General features: G+C 35.4%; 1 protein-coding gene across 1 annotated transcript in view; it reads right to left on the reverse strand.

The window, feature by feature from the left end:
• Positions 1–22,474, reverse strand: part of NOX4 (NADPH oxidase 4) — a 265,085-nt gene that overhangs the window by 49,365 nt on the left and 193,246 nt on the right. Inside the window, 1 exon segment of the mRNA XM_043996145.1 lies at positions 2,275–2,356. Within this exon segment, the coding sequence (XP_043852080.1) occupies positions 2,275–2,356 (82 nt within the window).

Genomic DNA, 22,474 nt, shown 5'->3' on the forward strand with positions numbered 1-22,474 from the left:
GCATCTTCACCAATACGCCTTCTTTATTTTGTTACAGGTGTGATCTGTCTCCAGCATTCCTCATCTATTGTTGTTTCTCTGCATCTATCTATCTATCTATCTATCTATCTATCTATCTATCTATCTATCTATCTATCTGTCTGTCTGTTTTTCTGGGGATGTCCGTCCATCCATCTGTCTATCCATCCATCTGTCTATCTATCCATCTATCATCTGTCTATCTAAATATCATCTATCTATACATACATAAATATATGTATCTATGTAGTCTTACTTGATCCTCCTAACAAAACTGGGAGGTAGCTACTATTATTACTCACATTTTACACATAAGGTCTTCTGCAAATAGACACTATAGCCACTAAGACAGTATGGAAATAGATGAGATTTACTTAACCTTTTTTAAAGACAAAGGCAAGATGATCCATCTGCATCATCTTATTCATATGTTTCTTATTCATGTAGTATACCTCTAGTTAATAAGCCCCACAAGAGCACAGAGCAACTCCTCTTTATCTTGCATAGTCCTCAGCATCAAAGAAGTCCTATGTTCTATGTCCTGTGACCTGTTGGCTTAATTAGTGGTGGGTTTAAAATGAGGTGGATGAATAGTGATGAATCAACATGAGGAACCAGAGATAAGGAGCAAGGTATAGAGAAAAGAGTACTGGCTCTGAAGTCTAAGGACCTGAGTTCAAATCTTTCCTCTGATAAGTACTACATGTGTGAGCTTTGGTAAGTCATAACCTTTCTGGGGCTAAGTTTCCTCATCTATAATATGAGGGAGTTGGAGGAAATGACCTCTGATGTCTCTTTTAACATTGTATCTACAATTCTCAGTGTATATACATGATATTGAAGGGGAGAAAGAGATTGACATTGTAGTCATGGCAAAAGGTCAAAGGTAGCATAAATTTCAACAGGGAAGAATAACAAATTCAGAATTTATGGTTATGATTGCATTAATATTATGAAGGTTAATTACCCATAGTTTGGAAAGGAGGTAAGTAAAACATATTTAAATATTCATGAATCTTAAATTTTACTCCAAGGGGATAAAGTCAGTGAATACTTTCATATATTAATAAAGTAGAAAATTAATTGTACCCAAAATTACCTTGACCAAGAAAAAAAGAAACAGAGCAGGACAGAGTGGGAGACAGAGGAAGAGATGGATGCTATTATAATTTATCAATTTGATCATGGTTATTCTCCATTTCATGGAATTAATATATTACTTGGCTGATAATAAATTAATAAGCATACTACCTGTGTGACCCTTGGCAAATAACTTAACCTTCAATGCCCCACAAAGAATAAACAAATAAATACATAGATAAGCAAATGAATGAATGAATGAATGAATGAATAGATGGATAAATGAATGAACACATTAATAAGCAAATATTTCTTAATTCCCTATTGCCAGGCAGTAAAACATCAAATAGTCATATGGCACTTAATGCTTTATACAAACTAACATATTTGAGGCATAAAAAATCCCTTCAAAATAAACAGGGTAAGTATAATTTTTCCCTTTTTACATATGAGGAAACCAAGGCTCAGAAACATGTAAGCTGGTATATATATATATAGTCAATCTTTTGTGGCACTTTTATGATTTTAGACAATTTATTGAAGAAATAAAATAGTAAACTGGAGTTGGGAAGGAAAGATAAATTTCTCTTCTCCATCTCTTATTATAATGCACTTTAAATAGGACAGTAAAACCTGCTTGTCTAAGTTACTTTTGATTGTCCACTCCTGATTCTCTAATAAGGCCATTAAAATAATTTTTAGCATGTGCTTGTTTCCAGGGGCAGCTTGTTAAATCCAAATGAATCCATCAGCATGAATGAGAGAAACCCACAAGACAAGAGCAGGGATTAGCCTGACAAAATATCTGCCTGTGTCAACACAACGTGTCAAAGAAAATGAGACTCCAGGAGACACTGATTCAGACAGTTTATCATTTGTACTCTCCCCAAAACTCCCTAGCGACAAAAAGGCTACACTCACAAGTTCAGCCTCTTTCCTTTTGACATGGTTGTGAATACCTCAAAATCTATTTTATGGAGTTCATCTGAAAACTCTGCCTAGAGGGTTTCTCCCCAAAATATTTATGGAGTTATTAGGCTTGTGATTCTCTTTTCAGAAATCTTGAGCAAAAGTAAAAGTAAAATACCTTTCCTAATTTCTTAGCAAGGTCACATCAGCCTTCCCCCAACCCTGATCTTACCCCCAGCTTAGTCTCTAGAGAATTATATCACTTACTTGGGATAGTTCCTTGGCTGGATGAAGGGCAGAATCTCGGAATCTTGTGCAGAGGGAGGGAGCAGCAAATCTCGAAATCTTTCTGCCAAAATTTAAAAAAAGAAAATATATTAAATGGTACAGAGGTAGAGAGGATTTCAAGCCATGGCAATAATTTTAAAATAGAATTATTTTCCTAAGGTAGATAGTAGACAGAAGCCATATAGGATCACCCATTGCATCATTCCACAGATCATTTACTAGATAGCAAAGTGGTCTTGAAATTAGGAAAACCTGAGTTTAAATCCTGCATCAGACACTAGCTGTGTGATGCTAAGTAAATCATTTAATTTCTCTAAGCTGTGAGACCCAAGATGGTAGAACCCAGAAAGTTTCCTGAGCTCTTCTCATTTTCCCTCAAAACCAACTTTAAATCAAGCCTCTAAATGGATTCTGGGGCTAAAGAACTTGCAAAAAGATGTAGTGAAACAACCTTCCAATTTATGATCATTTAGAAGGACTTCGGGGAAAGGTCTGTCTCATTTGGGTAAAAGGAGAGTGCAGGCCAGCACAAGTAGTTTCCAGGCAAGCCAGTGAAAGGCTCTTAGCTATGGCAGAGATCAGCAGCCTGGGACCCTAGGTCTGGGCTCAGCAGGCTAGTGGCAGAGCAGGCCAGCTGTGAGTTCCCCAGCCTCAACACAGAAGGCAGACTCCCAGCTAGGGAAACACTCCTACCTAACTGATGCAAGGAGGCCATGCCACCCTGGCTCAGTGAGCAAGCCATAAGTCCCTGAGGCCCTGAAGCAGAAAGCCAGTGATCAGGCCCCTGGCCAAGCTTGGGACAGTATCTTCTGTTCCCTGGGAGTAGAGTTCAACTTTAAAAGTCATGAAATAGGTTAAAAATAACCCTGACCATAGAAATCAACAAGAAAGAGCAAAATACAAAATCAGAAGAAGATGACTGTCAAAATGCCTACATGTAAAGTCTCAAAGAGGAAGATTAATTGGTGTCAAGATAAAAAAGCTTCCTTGGAAGAGCTCAAAAAAAGAGAACAGAAATATGCTAAACATTTTTACAGCCAGTGTTCCTGATAAAGGCCCGGTTTCTCAAATATATAGTTGCGTGAGATGATTATGGATTTGAGTCAGATTAAACTCTAAGGATGGGGTCTGGAAGGTACCCAGCCCTGCCCCAGTATAGTTAGTTTAAAAGTTTATTGCTTGTCAAATTCTCACTGTCTCCTTTAAGTTTTATTGCCAATTAACAGTATTTTTACTTCTGCTCAGTCTCCCCACTTGTCAGCTACATCTTAGTTTTATCTGGAATCCATCATGTGTCAGAACCCCAGTCCCTGTTGAGTGGGTCAGGGAGTTTGCCCACCAATTCAGTACTCGGGACTCAAGAAGAAAGGACGGGGCTCAGCACAGGATGCGGCAATTAAGTTGAGACCAGATGTTAAGTGACATGTCTCTTTTTGTCAGAGCAGAATCCCCTTGACCCTAGGGTCCCAACAATGGATTATTCTTTTATTCTTTATTCTATTTCTTTGATTTCCCAGCATAGCCGAAGAGTCACCTGAGTGACTCTTCCTGTTATTCAAGTTGAATATCTTTAGAGATAGGGGCCAGGAGAGGGGAGTCAGTGGGAACTGTGAGATCTGAAACATCTGACTGTCACTCCCCCGGTCCCTCTTCCTTTGGTTTGACCTTGTTCCCCCTCCCCTTTTTCACCTTGTTCCTGGAACACGTATGCATGTCTCCATACATTGACTACGAGCTAAACACGCACCCTGGGTGAGACAGGATTGGATGTTAGATTGTGAGCTCACCCTAGTGTGCGTGGGGACGTCCCCTCTGACCAACATTCCTATAAAAGTTCAAGGCATGTATTAGCTATTGAGACTCAGTTATTGAGTTTGCCCATTCCCATGGGAATGTAATAAATCTGTCTCTGCTTGACTTGGTGGTCTCCTCAAGTTATTTTTTGCACCAAAATCCATTAGGAAAATTGGCCTGTAATTTCCTTTTTCCATTTTGGCTCTTCCTGGTTTAGGTATCAGCATCATATTTATGTCAAAAAAATTTGGTAGGATTCCTCTTTTTCATTAAAAAATGTAAATGTTTATTGATACAACAAATTTCTTCCCACTATCATTCCATCTTTGACAAATTAATCAGAAAGATAAATAAATAGAACTGAATAAATGAATGGAGAAACTTTAGCCAAAAGATTTAGGTCATTTTCTAAATGGGACTACAATATAATATATTTATTTCTTCATAACACTTGGCATTTAAAAAAAAAACACTCATAAATTAAGGCACAGAAATGTCAAAGGATTCCTTCTTCACAAATTTTCCCAAATATTTGAAATATCATTGGGATTAATTGTTTTTTAAATGTTTGATAAAACGCACTTGTGAATCCATTTGGTCCTGGGGATTTTTTCTCAGGAAGTTCACTGATGGCTTATTCAATTCCTTTCTCTAAGATTGGGTGATTTAAGTATTTTACTTCTGTTAATCTGAGTAATTTGTATTTTTTCTAGATGTTCATCTATTTCATTTAGGTTGTCAAATTTATCAGCATATAATTGGCCAAAATAGCTCCTAACAATTGTCTTAATTTCCTCTTCTTTGGTGGTGAATTCAACCCCTTCATTTTTCATAATGGAAATTGGTTTCCTTCTTTCTTTTTTAAATCAAAATAACCAATGGTTTATATATGTATTGTTTTAAATAAAGTCAGTGTCTAGTTTTATTATTAGTTCAATGCTTTTATTATTTTCACTGTTATTAATCTCTCTGTTGGTGTTCAGATTTTCTAATTTGATATTAATTAGAAATTTTAAATTTGTTCTTTTTCAAGTTTTTTTTAGTTGTATACCCCATTCATTAATCTACCTTTTTTCTATTTTATTGATGTAACCAATTAGAGATATACATTTTCTCTTTAGTAATGTTGGTGGCTGTACCCCATAAAATTTGGTATGTTTATCTTTTGTTCTCATTTCTTTAATGAAATTATAATTTCTATGATTTGTTCTTTAACCCTTTTGTTCTTCAGGATTGCATTATTTAATTGCCATTTTAATTTGTTTCCATTATCTTTATTGAAATAAATTTTGATTGCCTTATGATCTGAAATGGATGCATTAACTATTTTGATTTCCTGCATTTGATTTTGAGGATTTTATGTCCTAATATATGGTCAATGTTTTTTTATAGATGCCATGTACTCCTGAGAAAAAAGTACATTCTTTCTAATCCATTCACTTTTCTATGGATATCTACAATCTAATTATTCCAGAATTTAATTCACCTCCTGAACTTAAATTTATCTACTTCTGGGAAACAAAATTTGGGGTCCCCCACTAATATAGTTTTACTGTCAGTTTCCTCCTGTAACTCATTCAAATTCTTCAAAAAATTAGATGCTCTTACCATTTGGCACATACATTTTAGTATGATATGACTTCATTGTCTATGGTAACTTTCGGCAAGATATAGTTTCTTAATCTCTTTTAATTAGATTTTTAAAACTTTTTTTTTGTCTGAGATTATGATTGCTACCCATTTCCTTTGCTTCAGCTCATGCATAAGAAATTCTCCTCTCAGGGGGCAGAGCCAAGATGGCAGAGAGTAGCCAGCAAACTGTTTGAGCTCTCCTGTTCCCTCAAAAAGAACAATAAATCAAGCCTTTAGACAGATTCTGAAACAACAAAAACCTGGCAAAGAGACTAGAGAATACTACAGTCGTTCCAACCGGAGAGGCTTTAGGAAGACTTCAAGAAAGGTCAGTCTCACTGGAGGCAAAAAGGAGGGGCAGCACAGCACAGCCTGCTCAATGGGGAAGGGGCGGGACAAATCATGCAAGGAACCTGTGGCACAGCCAAGCAACAGGGGCCCTGGATCCAGGCTCAACAAGCTGGTGGCACAGCTGGACAGTGGCAAAACCCACCCAGAACCAGCTGGGAGGGCAGTTGCCAGCTAGACAGAGCCACCCATAGGACAGGTACAGACCAGGCCTACCAATCCCAGTACACAGCCAGCAAGTGCCAGGGACAGTGAGAAATCCACAAGCCATAGGGGCTGCCCAGTTGTAGAAAGCCAGGGACACAAGCCCTCTACCCACCCCAGCACAAGAAGCTTGAAAACAGGGACTCTGGGTACCCCTAGAGCAGACCCCACCTTAAAAAAAAAAAATAAGATGCAATATGAAGTAAGAAACAAAAAAGAGCTTTCACTATTGAGAGCTTCTGTGTTGACAGGGAAGAGCCAAACACAAACTCAGATGTGGACAATACTCCAAAACTGCCTACATGTTAACCCTCAAAAGGGAAGACTAATTGGTCTCAAGAACAAAAAGCCTTCTTGGCAAGAGTTCAAAAAGGATTTTATTTATATTATTTATTTATTTATTTATTTTTTTTGGTCAAGCAATTGGGGTTGAGTGACTTGCCCAGGGTCCACAACTAGTAAATGTTGAAGTGTCTGAGGCTGGATTTGAACTCAGGTACTCCTGATGCCAGGGCCAGTGCTCTATCCACTGCGCCACCTAGCTGCTCCCAAAAAGGATTTTAAAAATCAGTTGGGAGAAATGGGGAGAGAAATGATAGCAACACAAGAAAATTATGAAAAGTTATAAGTAGCTTGGAAAAGGAAGCACAAAGATTGACTGAAGAAAACAATTCCTTGAAAATTAGTCTGGCAAAATGGAAAAAAAGGTCCATAATCTCACTGAAGAAAACACTGTCTTAAAAAATTAATTTGGCCAAATGGAAAAAAAAGATGCATAATTTCATTGAAGAAAACAATGCCTTAAAAATTAAAATTGAACAGTAAGAAGAAAATGAATCCACAAGAAAACAGAAATCAGTCAAGCAGAATCAAAAGAATGAAAAATAGAAGAAAATGTGAAATACCTCATTGGAAAGACAACTGACCTGGAAAACAGATCCAGGAGAGATAATTTGTGAATCATTGGACTGCCTGAAAGCGATGATCAGAAAAAGAGTCTAGATACCATATTCCAGGAAATTATTAAGGAGAACTGCCCTGATATTATAGAATCAGAGGATAAAATCATCATTGAAAGAATCCACCAATCACCTCCTGAAAGAGATCCCAAAAGAAAAATTCCAAAGAATGTTGTAGCCAAATTCCAGAATTATCAGGTGAAGGAGAAAATACTCCAAGCAGCCAGAAAGAAGCAATTTAAATATCATGCAGCCACAGTCAGGATTGCTCAAAACCTGGAAGCTTCAACATTAAAGGATCGCAAAGCTTGGAATATGATATTCTGGAAGGCAAAGGAGCTTGGATTGCATTCAAGAATCGAGTACCCAGCAAAACTGATCATTCCCATTCAGCAGAAAAGATGGACATTCGATGAAATTGGGGATTTTCAAGGTTTTCTGATAAAAAGACCAGATCTCAATAGAAAATTTGATCTTAACATACAAGACTCAAGAGAAGTTTAAAAAGGTAAACAGGGGAGAAAAAAAAGTTATTCAATAAGGTTAAACTGTTTACATCCCTACATGGGAAGATAATACTTATAACTTTTGAGAATTGTATATTTATTTGGGTAGACAGAAGGATTATACAGAGAGGGTATAAATATAAACTGTCTTTGATGTGATGATATCAAGAAAATTAAGGGGTTAAAAAGAGTTTATGGGGAGAAGAGGAAAGGGGAGGTGGAATGGTGTGAATTACATCATATGAAGAGGTGAAAAAAACTATTACAATAGAGGGAAAGAAGGGGAGAGGTGAACATTGTTTCAACCCCTACTTTCACTAGATTTGTTTCAAAGAGGACATAACATATACATTCATTTGGATAAAGAAACTTAACTTATTCTTTAGGGAAGTAAAAGGATAAGCAGTAAGGGGGGGGGGACTGAACGAAGGGAGGGCAAAAGCAAGGGAGAAGAAAGGGTAAAGAAAAGGGAGGGGGGTGATTAAAAAGGGAGGGCAGGGGTAAGAAGCAAAATATTGGTGAGGAAGAATAGGGTGAAAGAAGGCGGGGAAGGGGAAGTACAAAGGGGGTAAATAGAATGGAGAGGAATAGACAGCTAGTAATAATGACTGTGAAAGTCAATGGGATGACCTCTGCCAAAAAACAGAAGTGAATTGCAGAGTGGATTAAAAATAGAATCTTACAATATGCTGTTTTCAAGAAACACATTTGAATCAGAGATACTTACAGAGTAAAGGTAAAAGGCTGGAGCAGAATATATTATGCTTCAGCTAAAGTCAAAAAAGCAGGGGTAGCAATCATTATCTCAGACAAAGCAAAAGGTAAAAAGAGATCTCATTAAAAGAGATAGGGAAGGAAACTACATCTTGCTAAAAGGCACTTTAGATAATGAATATCAATACTAAACAGGTATGCACCAAGTGGTATAGCTTCCAAATTCTTAGAGGAGAAGTTAAATGAGTTACAGAGGAAATAGACAGCAATACTATACTAGTGGGGGATCTGAATCTCCCCCTCTCAGAATTAGATAAAGCTAGCCACAAAATAAATAAGAAGGAAGTGAAAGAGGTGAATAGAATACTAGAAAAGTTAGACATGATAGATATCTGGAGAAAATTGAATGGGGACAGAAAGGAATATACCTTTTACTCAGCAGTACATGACACATTTTCAAAAATTGACCATGTATTCGGGCACAAAAAAGCTCAGATCATGATGCAATAAAAATTACATGTAATAAAGAGCCAATGGAAAGGTAGACTGAATATCAATAGGACACTAAATAATTTCATCCTAAAGAATGAGTTGGTCAAACAACAAATCATAGAAACAATCAATAACTTCATCCAAGAGGAATGACAATAATGAGACAACATACCCAAATCTGTGGGATGCAGCCAAAGCATTGCTTAGGGGAAATTTTATCGTTCTAACTGTATAACAGGAATAAAACAGAGAAAGAAGAGATCATTGAATTGGGCATGCAACTTAAAAAGCCAGAAAAGAACAAATTAGAAATCCCCAATTAAATACTAAATTAGAAATCCTGACAATTAAAGGAGAAATTAATAAAATTGAAAGCAAGAAAACTATAGAATTAATTAATAAAACTAAAGCTGGTTTTATGAAAAAAAAAACTAATAAAATAGAGAAACCACTGGTTAATTTGATTAAAAAAAAAGAAGAAGAAAACAAATTACCAGTATCAAAATGAAAAGCATGATTTTACCACCAATGAAGTAGAAATTTAAGCAATAATTAGGATTTTTTTTTGCACAACTGTATGCCAATAAATTTAATAATCTAAGTGAAATGGATAAATATTTACAAAAATACAAAACTGCCCAGGTTAACTGAAGAGGAAATAAAATCCTTAATAAGCCCATATTATAAAAAGAATTGAACAAGCCATTAATGAACTCCCTAGAAAAAATCCCTAGGGCCAGATGGGTTACAGGTGAATTCTGCCAAACATTTAAAGAACAATTAATTCCAATATTATACAAATTATTTGAAAAATAGGTGAAGGAGGAGTTCTATCAAATTTCATTTTATGACACAAATATGGTGGTGATACCAAAACCAGGCAAAGCAAAAACAGAGAAAGAAATTAACAAACCAATTTTCCTAATGAATATTGATGCTAAAATCTTTTTTTTTTTAATTTTTTTTTTTTAGTGAGGCAATTGGGGTTAAGTGACTTGCCCAGGGTCACACAGCTAGTAGTGTTAAGTGTCTGAGGCCAGATTTGAACTCAGGTACTCCTGACTCCAGGGCCGGTGCTCCTATCCACTGCGCCACCTAGCCACCCTGATGCTAAAATCTTAAATAAGATATTAGCAAGGAGATTACAGCAAGTGATCACCAGGACAAGACACTATGACCAGGTGGGATATATACTAGGAATGCAGGGCTGGTTCAGCATTAGGAAAACTATCAACATAATCAACCACATCAATAAGAAAACTAACCAAAATCATATTATTATCTCCAGTAGATGCAGAGAAAGTTTTTGATAAAATACAGCACCCATTCCTAATAAAAACACTAGAGAGCTTAAGAATAGGTAGAGCATTCCTTAAAATAATAAGCAGTATCTACCTAACACCACTAGCAAGCATTATATGCAATGGAGATAAATTTAGAGGCCTTCCAGATAAGATCAGGGGGTGAAACAGAGATGTCCATTATCACTTCTATTATTTAATATTGTACTAGAAATGTTAGTTTTAGCAAAACAGAGAAGAAAAAGGAATTAAAGGAATTAGAATAGGCAAGGAGGAAAAACTAACACTCTTTGAAGATGATATGATGGTATACTTAGAGAATCCTAGAGAATCTACTTAAAAATTACTAGAAACAATTAAACAACTTTAGCAAAGTTGGAGGATATAAAATAAATCCACATAAATCATCAGTATTTCTATGCATGACCAACAAAGTCCCCCAGCAAAAGATAGAAAGAGAAATTCCATTTAAAGTACGGTAGATAATATAAAATACTTGGGAATCTACTTGCCAAGGAAAACCCAGGAAGTCTATGAAAACAATTACAAAATACTTTTTCACACAAATCAAATCAGATCTAAATAATTGGAAAGATATCAATTGCTTCATGGATAAGCCAAGCTAATATAATAAAAATTACAATTCTACCTCAATTAATGTACTTATTCAGTGTCATACCAGACTACCTAAAAATTATTTTAATAGAGCTAGAAAAAATAATTGCAAAATTCATCTGGAAAAACAAAAAGTCAAGAATATCAAGGGAAATAATGAAAAAAATGCACAGGAAGGTGGGTTAGCTGTACCAAATCTGAAGCTCTACTATAAAGCAGCAGTCATCAAAACTATCTGGTACTGGCTAAGTAAAAGAGTGGAGGATCAATCACAGTAGTAAATGACATTAGTCATTTACTGCTTGATAAACCCAAAGACTCCAACTTCTGGGATAGGATTCAGTATTTGACAAAAACTGCTGGGAAAACTGGAAGATAGTATGGCAAAACATACAGAACATGTGTGATACAACACATAGTCTTAGTACTAAGAATTAGAATAGGAGTATAAGAAATTATCAAATTATTTGTGGGCTGATTAAATATAATTGCAGTCTCCCACTTTCATCCTCTTGCTGAATGGTGTTGGATAAACTTGTTTATTCCCTTTTCCCCACTGTGCTCTGATTTATTTCCTCCTTATTAAGCCATTAAAAAATACTTTCATTTTGCCAGCCTTTAGTTCACAGAACACTCTCTCACCAATATCATACTGGCTCTTTGTCTAAAATTATATATAAGGTTGATCCCTGAGATTCTCTGAGACTTTGACATTAGTGTGGATTCCCCCCTCCACCAATCCATGCACTGGATGCATAAAGACTACACACTGTGGCTGTTCCTGTTCCAGCAGCTATTTTCCTCTTTCCCTTGAGTCTAGCAATAAAGTTTTGTTAAAGTTTTCTCTATGAGGGAATGACACTTTTCATCTTGACTCCCCTGAACTACAAAATTGTATGAGAGGAAGAGAAGTTGATCTGTTTCCTTGGCAAATGTGACAGATGACCAAGTGGGTTGTCAGAGTGCTTCAATGACACCAACACAGTGTCAGGAGAAAGTAAGAAAGGGCTCCAACATGTTGGGTAGGTTCCATAAGATGACTTTTGTGAGAACCATGGACAAGAGTTGCATAGAATGGACAGGAATGGATAGGTTGCTATCTAAATCATTGGATGGAATGCCCAAATTGAGGTGATCAGAAATCCTTCTGAGTATTTAAGATGAAATCATTTTTTAAGAATGTCACATGGGCCCATCAAAGTACTGTTGACATAGTGAAAAGGTAGTTCTTACCTTGCAAACAGAATGTGTTCCAAAAATTTCTCTGTCTTTGATTGGGTGTTGGAATCTGTTTTTCAATAAGTAAAATGTGCTACAAATTATGGCAATTATACCCATACTTGTCTATTATAACAAGTACAACCCATTAAATTGATTTTGAAAAAGACTGTATGAATGTAGTAAGAAATGGTAGAAATATTATGGAATTGAGGTGTTTTTTTTCTTTTAAACACTATAAAATTAAATTAAACATGCTAGAACACAATCAGCTGTATTCCCCATGAAATTAGCATAGCTGTAAATTCTGATCTACATGGCAGGATATCCTGATTACATCTAAGGTATGTTAAGTAGCAGAAGGGGATTGTGTGGCTCTTTGTCTAAGGAGATGATCCTTTGGTTCCAAACTTTCCTGTTCTGATTTGGGAACTAGAAAGGGAAGGGAGGGATGGATCCCACATGACGATCTAAAACACATTGATGTTTTGTTTGTGAGCAGGGGGTGTGGAGAGAGGGGATTTATAAACTGTTAGAGGAGGTATTAATCAGCTAAAAGAATGGATCATAGACTCCTTGATAAAGAGTGCCTGTTTGTGTGTATGTGATACACACATGCCTATATGTGTGCTAAGGTTGTGGTTCAAGTAACAAGGCAATTCTTAGCAGGTGTAAGAAGAGTAAGGAGGTTCTAAGAGAATTCCTACCAGTTGGCAGTATCAATAGGAAACAAGAGACCTATATTCTGACATTTCCTTCTATGACAACAAAGTTAGGAAAGATAATCAGAGAAAAGGAAGCATTATAGACTAGGAGCTAGAAGGCCCCTCAGAGGCCATCTAGTGCAAGCTCTTCCTTTTATAATTGAGAAACTGAGGCCCAGGGAGGTTAAAAGTTGCTTCTAAGAGCAATGAGATATTACATAGCAGAGCCAAGAATTACATTTAAGTTCTTAGACATTGGGAAATGGGACTGCCTCTGGCAACATCAGAGAAAAAATTAGTTCTAAATTTTTGATTCCACAGATATTTGAGAAACCTATGTGGACTGGAGATCTAAGCAAATGACCATATAGAGTCCACTTTTACTTTTAATTTGTTATAGATATAACACATACCATGGAACAGTACCAGGATGATTCAATTCAAAGGATATCTAAAAGAGGAATAATGTACTGTGTATTGAATAATTCACAGCATCTCAGGAGAAAGACCAACTGTTTAAATTCCATGTATAAGGCATGCCTCAAATGACAATGTGATACTCTAGTGTGACTGAGTCACCACAAAACCTAGATGGGATGACAAGAATGACAAGGCTCAGGTGGAAATAAACTTTTCACTAACTGAAAAAGTGAACTCTTCTTACAAAGTGCCAGGAAGCTAAGCTTTATAGCAATTGACATTTGACAATTACTGTTAGACATTAAATCATTGATGAACAGAGAGCTTCTAAAGAATGCCAGAGAAATAAAATGCATTTTATTTCTATTCACATTTATTATAAGAAAAGCATATAAGAAATATGTTGCTGTGTGCATTACTACTGTGTGCACCATCCAATACAATCTAGATCTAAGAATAAAGCTAACCCCACAATGAAGACCATAGCCCCAGAAAGGCATTATTCATGTCCCCATTTTAATTATTCCTCTTTCCTATCTCTAAGTTATATTCTATTACTTAGTTGAAATCATAGTATTGACTTTTACTCTGCTAATATCAATTATTATGAAGAATATCTCTTCCAAAGATTAAATGCCTTGGAAATTATTTCCATGATATACTGTTCTTGATTTCCACTAAAACTCCCCAGCTATCATGCAAGCCTGCTCAATGTATCACTTGATAATATAGTTTATGTTTTTGTTCCAAAATATATTTCTCTCTCATTTTCTTCTGGGAGTAGGTACTAACATCCCAACCAATCCACAAAGATACTTGCTACTAACAAAAATTTTAAAAAAACAATTCCAGAAAAATGGAAAATAATTTTCGGATTGAATAATTATTTTGACAACTCTACTTTTCTTAGAATGAGGCACATATAGCATATTCAAGTTCTTTTCTCTGTAGGACAATTAAACAGTTCTTGGGTATTATTTCTGAAAAGCCCCACAAGGACATTTTGCGGAATGAGTATCTGTGATTTATCATATTGTTGGAATTATCAAAAATGACCAAATCAGAGGTTTTCATCCTCCAAAATGTCCTTGTGAGGACTTTTTTTTCATGGGGCAATGAGGGTTAAGTGACTTGCCCAGGGTCACACAGCTAGCAAGTGTCAAGAGTCTGAGGCTGGATTTGAACTCAGGTCCTCCTGAATCCAGGGCCAGTGCTTTATCCATTGTGCCACCTAGCTGCCGCCTTTATGAGGACTTTCAAAAGTAATACAGAAGAACAGTTTATTGGCCCTATAGAGCAAAATTCTTCTATGTGTTATTAGTGCCTAATCCCAAGAAAAGTAGATGTTGCCTACACTTAGATATATGACCAATGTATTATTATTATTATTATTTTTTTAAGTGAGGCAATTGGGGTTAAGTGACTTGCCCAGGGTCACACAGCTAGTAAGTGTTATGTGTCTGAGGCCGGATTTGAACTCAGGCACTCCTGACTCCAGGGCCGGTGCTCTAACCACAGCGCCACCTAGCTGCCCCGTATTTTTTCTTTTTTAAAGTGATTTTCTCCCCTCTCTTTTTCGAACTATTTGTTTAAAAAGCTGGCTAACTGGGGATGGAAGGGGTGATATATTCAGAAATGAATGTGATATATAAACAAAAGGTATCAAATGAAATTGAAATTAAATTGCTTTTTTAAAAAGTTCATCATGAATTATGTTCTTTCCCCAGTAATACCACTTATTTTTACTTTTGTTTAATATTTATATATATGTATATATATAATCATCCAATTCAATATCTACCTCCTAGTCAGATTTTACTTATATTAATATGACATATTAATATAATACTTACATCAATGATATTATATTTAAACTAATATAAAAGAAGTCACCATAAAGCTATTCAATCTGAGAAACCTAGTACCTGATATTAATGAAGCTGAAGCATCATTTGATCTGAAAATCATTCTTAGAAACTGGGTAAACTACATCATGAGAAGAAAAAAACCTGAAGACTCAATGTCCCCACAGGAAGAAGGATCACACAAAAAGCAAGACTTTCCAAACAGCATTTAAATTTTTTTTCCCCAATTCTATACAATTCTTCATTTTCATCACTGCATTCACAAAATAGGAAACATAAATGATTTGCTTCATTCATCATACATTTATTACGTGCCTACTACATGCCTACAAAGCACTGTGCTGACAGTATGTGCTTATTTTCTTTAGGAAAATAAAAGCAAAATAAGGCTGTCTGTGTACCCCTCATGTAAGAAGAAACTACAATTGCAAGAAAACAAGAAACCAGTTTTATCTATACATTATCCTTTCCTTTGCATCCCACATTTTAACTAACAGGTGTTTTTTCACCTTATTCCTTACCATTAAAGTGATGGGGAAAACGTTAGATTTGGTGTGAAGCCAAGGTTAGACACTTAGCTAGCCACATGGCTATGGATAAACCAGTTCACCTAAGGCTGGCTCTCCTCATCTGTAAAATGGCAACAATAATACTGAAATGACTTACCACACAAGAGTGTTGCTAGTGATAATTTCTAAACCTTAAGTTTAGAAATATAGCCCTTCTTTCTATTGATGGGAATAGGGGAGTATAGCTCCCCCTTTCATCACACTAACTCTAATATTGAAACTCACTCAGCCCAAGTTGATCAGCAACCTATCTTATCTATAGTCTTAGAGTCATTGTAGTAGATTTGTATTCGGGAAACCCATGTTCAAAACCCACTTGCAATTCTGACTGCTTTCTATCACCAGGAAAGTAACTTTACCTTTTTAGACATAAGTTCCCTCATCTATAAAGAAATAAGAATAATTCTACCTAGAGGATCTACCTCACAGGGTTATTTTGAGCTTCAAATGAAACACTAATCTATCAACATAAATTTATTAAGCACTTATTATAGGCTAGGCACTATGCTACTGTAAAGCACTTTGAAAATATAATCTAAATGTAAATTATATTGTCATTATTTTCCTGATAGATATCATGAAATAATGGAAGCCAAACTAGACTTGAAGACAGCAATACTTGGGTTCAAATCATACCTCTGATACATAATATGTGACCTGGGTAAAACCCTCAGGTCCTTAAAATTCTAGACAATTCTCAGAGACTTAACATTGTGGAGAAGGGGGTAGCATGAACTTGTAGTGCATTCTCTCACTCGAAAGTTATCTACACTAAAAAAAAAATACAGATTAAGAAGTCCCTATATCTATAATTAATTTTTTATAATAGCTAACATTTATATAGCACCTACTATGTATTAGGTATTGTGTTATTTTACAAGTAATAAATATTTCATTTGATCATCATAACTACCCTGGGAAACAGGTGCTATTATTGTCCCCATTTTACAGATGAGGCAACTTAGGCAGATAGAGGTTAAGTGACTTGCCTGGGATCACACAGCTAGTAAGTGTCTAATGCTTGGCTTGAATTCATGTCTTCCTAACTCTAGGCCTGGTACTTAATCTACTCTACTACCTAGCTGCCCGGTAAATAGATGATTATTAGATGTTAAAAAGTTTTCCGCGGGGTGGCTAGGTGGATTCAGGAGTTCCTGAGTTCAAATCCGGCCTCAGACACTTGACACTTACTAGCTGTGTGACCCCGGGCAAGTCACTTAACCCCATTGCCCCGTTAAAAAAAAAAAAAGTTTCCTGAAGCACTACAACATTAAAATGACTTACCTAGGGTCACAAGTCTAGTATATGTAAGAAGCAAGACTTGAACTCAGTTCTCCTAAATTCCACCATTGGACCTCAAACCTTAATATCATAACTATCAATTATTTGATATAATTGATAAAAGAAATGAATTGAGATTAAATGATCAAAATCAATTTTTAAAGCTACTTTCAAAAAGTCAATGGATATGAGCAAGTGCTCACTACCTGTGGTTTCTATTCAGTTAGATCCAGTAGCACATAGGACACATGACACATTCAAGTTTTTGTACCTATTGAGAAACTTCCAATTGCCTTATCCCTTCAGCTGAAACTTTCATGCCTTACACCAAGACTACTGAATTGAGCTCTGCATAGGATTATCAATTGTCATTCCATTAGTGTGGCTGAGAAGGGCCAGAGGATTTATTCTGTAACCTGATATTGTGATGAGTTGACTAATGATGTTATAATGTCTGAACATGATTTTCTACCAGTAGGGAATTTATCTTAATTAACACAGGCTTCTGCAGCTTTTTATTCCCTCTTCTCCTTCTCCTTTGAAATTGTAGAAAGATTCAGTGACTATTGGTCCTCAGTGACTTTAAGCATTCAATTGTATTAAATACCACTCTCTGGGAAATATGGAATAGGGGAATGTGCTTAGTGGTTTTAAAATGAAGCTAGAAATCCCACCTTCAAAGAATTTATTTCCAACTTTTATAGACAACTGTGGTAACTGTCAAGTGTTACTTGACCTCTATTCTTCCCATTAACATTGCATGAATGGATATGTTATAATATTTCCTGCCCTCCTCAATTGTTTTAAAGGTGAACACATAAATCATAAATTTTTATGGCAGTAACCATTTGGAAGAAGTAGGTCAGATAACATGAAAAATATGGAATGGCAGATGAAGTGGAAACTATTCAAACATTCTCTCTACTACCACCAATCTCAGGTCTTTTGGGTTTAGCAGGGTTGTCATTATAATAGCTTTTTACAATAAGTAACATATGTTAGGACTAGAGAGAAATATAATGATTCATAATGTCCATGTGGCCAATAAAGTTTGCATGATTTCCTTTTCTTTGACTTTAGGAAATTCATTTTACTTGAAAAGTTGTGATTTCAGTCAGAATCTATAAACATTTTTAAATGCCTACTGTGGGCTGAGCACTGTGCTAAAAACTAAGGATATAAGGAAAGTAATAAAACAGTCCTTGCCTTCATTGAGTTCACAGTCTAATGGGGGAAAATGAATAAAAAATAATCTGAAAATCTGGGGCAGGGAGAACATGATAAAGTCCTGGGAGAGGAGGTGGGAGTGGGACATGATGAAGTCCTACAGCTGGGGTGTGGTATGACCTAAGTGTGAGTTAAACAGTTGATTTCATCTTGCAGACTGATGAAATTTTGGAGGTCATGATATACAAAACAGTGAGGTGGAAAATGATGAGGTGACTGAACCTGGCACATTCTTTAAATGGTGGAGGATCTGGAAGGAGTTCTCTGATATCCACCCTCCACCCTCTCCAATCAGAGGTAGGGAGGAGCCCCAGGGATAGGGAGTACAAAAGAGGTGCGAGTTTCATAGTTGACTTCATATTGCAGATCGATGTTACTAGAGATAATGAATTCCAGAACAGCCAAGTGGGAAATGATGAGATCAATGCTCTGAGCACCCTCCTTAAATTATGAACAATATGGAGAGAACTCATTGATGTCCATTCTCCTCCCTCACAAATCAGAGAGAGAGAAGGGCTCCAGGGGCAAGCCCCAAATAGGAAAATCCCTATCATTGAGGTAGGGGTTGAGCTCCCTGACAAACCTTATATTCATTTAAATTTCTAATCACATCCTCACATCTTTGTGGTTGAGAATAATGTTTTTTTTATAAGAAACTTTTTGAGAATGAAACAATAGAATATATTATACTGTCTTTGGTTAAATAGGAACCAGGAGGCAAAGGAGGGATAAAGCCAACTTTTTCTCATGGCATCCCTCTTCCTAGATCTTCTGCTCTCTGATTCCTGTAGAGCCATGTCATCAAATAATATAGCTCTTCTCATCACAACACAATTCTAATTTTGTCCCCCAGGAATGTGCTGAAATTACATGCTTGTTCAAACTTTTGGATTGAATGTAGTTTTTAAATAGCTTGGCCAAACCCCTGAGTATGAACAAGTTTCCTTAGGGTATACAGAACAAAATTTTTTGTGCAATGGCACTACTGTTTGAAGGACTTCCCTAAGGTTAGGGAAAGGCCTATTAATAGAAGTAATTGATTGGGCATTTTATCACTAATTTAAGTAGAGTTGGATTGAGCAAATCAATCTTTCTTCCCTTACAACAATATCATCTAAGCTATGAAGGATTCAGCCCAGTTCTTCTGACACTGAATCCTTGGTATTATTTCCATTAAAACATGCTGCTCTTGATAGTTATTAATTACTTCTTTCCTTCATTAAACTTGAACTTAATAGGCACTGGATAAATGCCTGTGGGTTGATTAAGAAAAAGATTTTGTTTATTCTAAACTAAACAGTGAGCAATTTGAGGGTTCCTATTTAAAAACAAAACCAAAACCTAAATAGTTTTTCAAGTTCTTACTTCATAGCAATGAAAATGAAAGACATATTTTGACTATTCAGAGGATTACATTTTCACTAGTTATCGTGGTAAAACAATTTATAATCAAATTTCCAGCCCATAAGTGATGAGACTCTCTTTTGCTAAAATGACCCTCATATAACATCCTGTTATTTAGTTAACTTGGTTTAAGCCCAGGAGGCTTATGTATGCCCCCCAATTCCCCTTCATCATCACCATTATCATCATCGTCACTGTCATCGTCTCCTCTTCCTTACTTTAGGGAGCTTATTTCAGATAAAAAAAATGTTTTTCATTTTGTTTTGTTTTGAATTTCAGTCAGAATTGCTCTAAGCCCCAGTTAAGAAAAATCCCTCATTATAGTTAAGTAAACAAATCAATCAATAAACATTTATTAAGCAACTACTATGTGCCAGGCACTGTGCAAAGCATTGGAAACAAAAAGAGATAAAAGACAGTTTTTTGTTCTCAAGATGATCACAATTTAATTGAGGAAATAGTATGGAAACAAATAAATACAAAGAAAACTATATACCAGAAAACTAGAAAAAAAAAACTATTAATAGACAGAAGGTACTATAATTAAAAGGGCTTGGAAAAGACTTCCTATAGAAGACACTATTTTATTTTATTTTATTTTTTGCAGCGCAATGAGGGTTAAGTGACTTGCCCAGGGTCACACAGCCAGTAAATGTCAAGTGTCTGAGGCCAGACCTGAACTCAGGTCCTCCTGAATCCAGGGCCAGTGCTCTATCCACTGCGCCACCTAGCTGCCCCTAGAAGACACTATTTTAATTGAGACTTAAAAGAAGCCAAAGAATTCAGTAGGGAGAGTTGAGGGAGAACATTCCAGGAATAGGAGATAATAAAATAAAAGGCACAGAGCAGAAAGATGAAGTATTTTGTTCTTATTCATGGAACAACCAGGAGGCCAGTGTCATTGGATCAAAGAGCGTATGGTGGAGAATAAGGGGTAAGAATACTGAAAAAGTAGGGTGGGGCTAAGTTATGAAGGGCTTTGAATTCCAAACAGTACATTTTATATTTGATTCTGGAGACAATAGGGAGCCACTGGACTTTATTGAGTAAAAGGGTAACAAATTAAAAATCTCCAAATAAACACCAAAATAAAAATTTTGAAAATCAAAACAGGAAATAAAAAATTGAAAGTAAAATGAAGCCATTGAACTAATGAATAAAACAAGGAGGGGAGTTATGGAAAAAAACACAAATTATATAAAATATTCATTAATTTTTTTAAAAGAAGGAAGAAAACAAAATTACTAGTATCAAGAATAAAAAGTGTACTGTATTACCAATAAAGATGAAATTAAAGCAATCATTAGAAGCAATTTGGCCCAATTATATGCCAATGAAACAGACAATCTAAGTGAAATGGGTGTATATTCACAAATGAATAAATTGTCCAAATTAAGAGAAGAGAAAACCAAACACTTAAATAAATATCTTGGGGAAAGAAATTGAACAAGCCAGAAATGAGCTCCCTAACAAAAAAAATCCCTAAGACCAGATGGATTTATAAATGAACTCTACTAGGGAATTTAAAAATAATTACAGTACTGTATATATAGTACTTTTAAAAGTAGGCTAAGAGAAAGTTTTGTTAAGTTCTTTCTATGATGCAAATATGGTTTTTATACCTACACCATAGATAGCAAAAACAGAGAAATAGGTATTTAATACACTGGGAGGAGCAAAAGAGAGGAAGAAAACTATACAATGAATATCAATGCAAATATTTTAAATAAAATATTAACAAGGTGACTAGAGCAATAAATCATAAAAGTCATATACTATGAGCAGGAGAGATTTGTACCAGGAATACAGGACTGATTCAATATTAGGAAAACCATAAGCGTAAATTACTAGATCAAAAACACATACAATAAAAACCATATAATGATATCAACAGATGCAAAAAAAGCTTTTGACAAAATACAGCACTCATTCCTATTTAAAAAAAAACACTAGAAAGCATAGAAATAAATGGAACTTTCCTTAAAGTAATTAGTATTATCTAAGATAAAGAAAACATTATCTATGATGGGGATAAACTAGAAGCATTCTCAATAAGATCAGGGAGTGAAGGATGTTCATTATCACTACTTTAATCACAACTATAAGTCAATGTTGTACCAAAAATACTAGTTATAGCAATAAGAAAAGAAAAAGAAATTGCAAAAAAAAAAGAAATTGAAGGAATAAAAATAGTCAATGAGGAAATAAAACTATCACTGTTTTCGGATAATATGATGGTATATTTAGAGAACACCAGAGAATTAATTTAAAAATTAGTGATGCAATTAGAAACGTTAGTAGCTGCAGGATTCAAAATAAAGCCACATAAATCATTAGCATTTCCAACTTTCAGCAGGAAGAGTTAGAAAGAGTCATGCCTGTCTTTTCATGACCCCATTTGGGGTTTTCTTGGAAAAGATACTGGAGTGATTTGCCATTTCCTTTCAAGGTTATTTTATAGATGAGGAAACTGGAGCAACAGGGTTAAATTACTTGCCCAGGGTCACACAGCTACCAAGTGTCTGAAGCTAGATTTGAAAAAACAAAGTTGTGCCTTCCTGACTCCACACCTGGCTTTTTATCCACTATGCCACCTACTTCCCCCAAAATAAGTGGAAACAATATAAAATGATTGGTAGTTTACCTACAAAGACACTCAGGAATTATATGGACACAATTACAAAACATTTTTTCTCACAGATAGATCTAAACAATCGGAGTAATATTAGTTGTTCATAGGTAGGCTGAGTTAACATAATAAAAATGATAACACTAAGTTATTCTATTTATTTAATGTAATATCAATCAAATTACCAAAAATTATCTTATATATCTAGAAAAAGTAATAGCAAAATTCATCTAGAAAAACAAAAGATCAGGAATATTAAAGGAATCATTTTTAAAATTTGTTTTATTTCATTTATTT

Source organism: Dromiciops gliroides, chromosome 3, assembly GCF_019393635.1.
Source record: "Dromiciops gliroides isolate mDroGli1 chromosome 3, mDroGli1.pri, whole genome shotgun sequence".
Taxonomy (NCBI): Eukaryota; Metazoa; Chordata; class Mammalia; order Microbiotheria; family Microbiotheriidae; genus Dromiciops; species Dromiciops gliroides.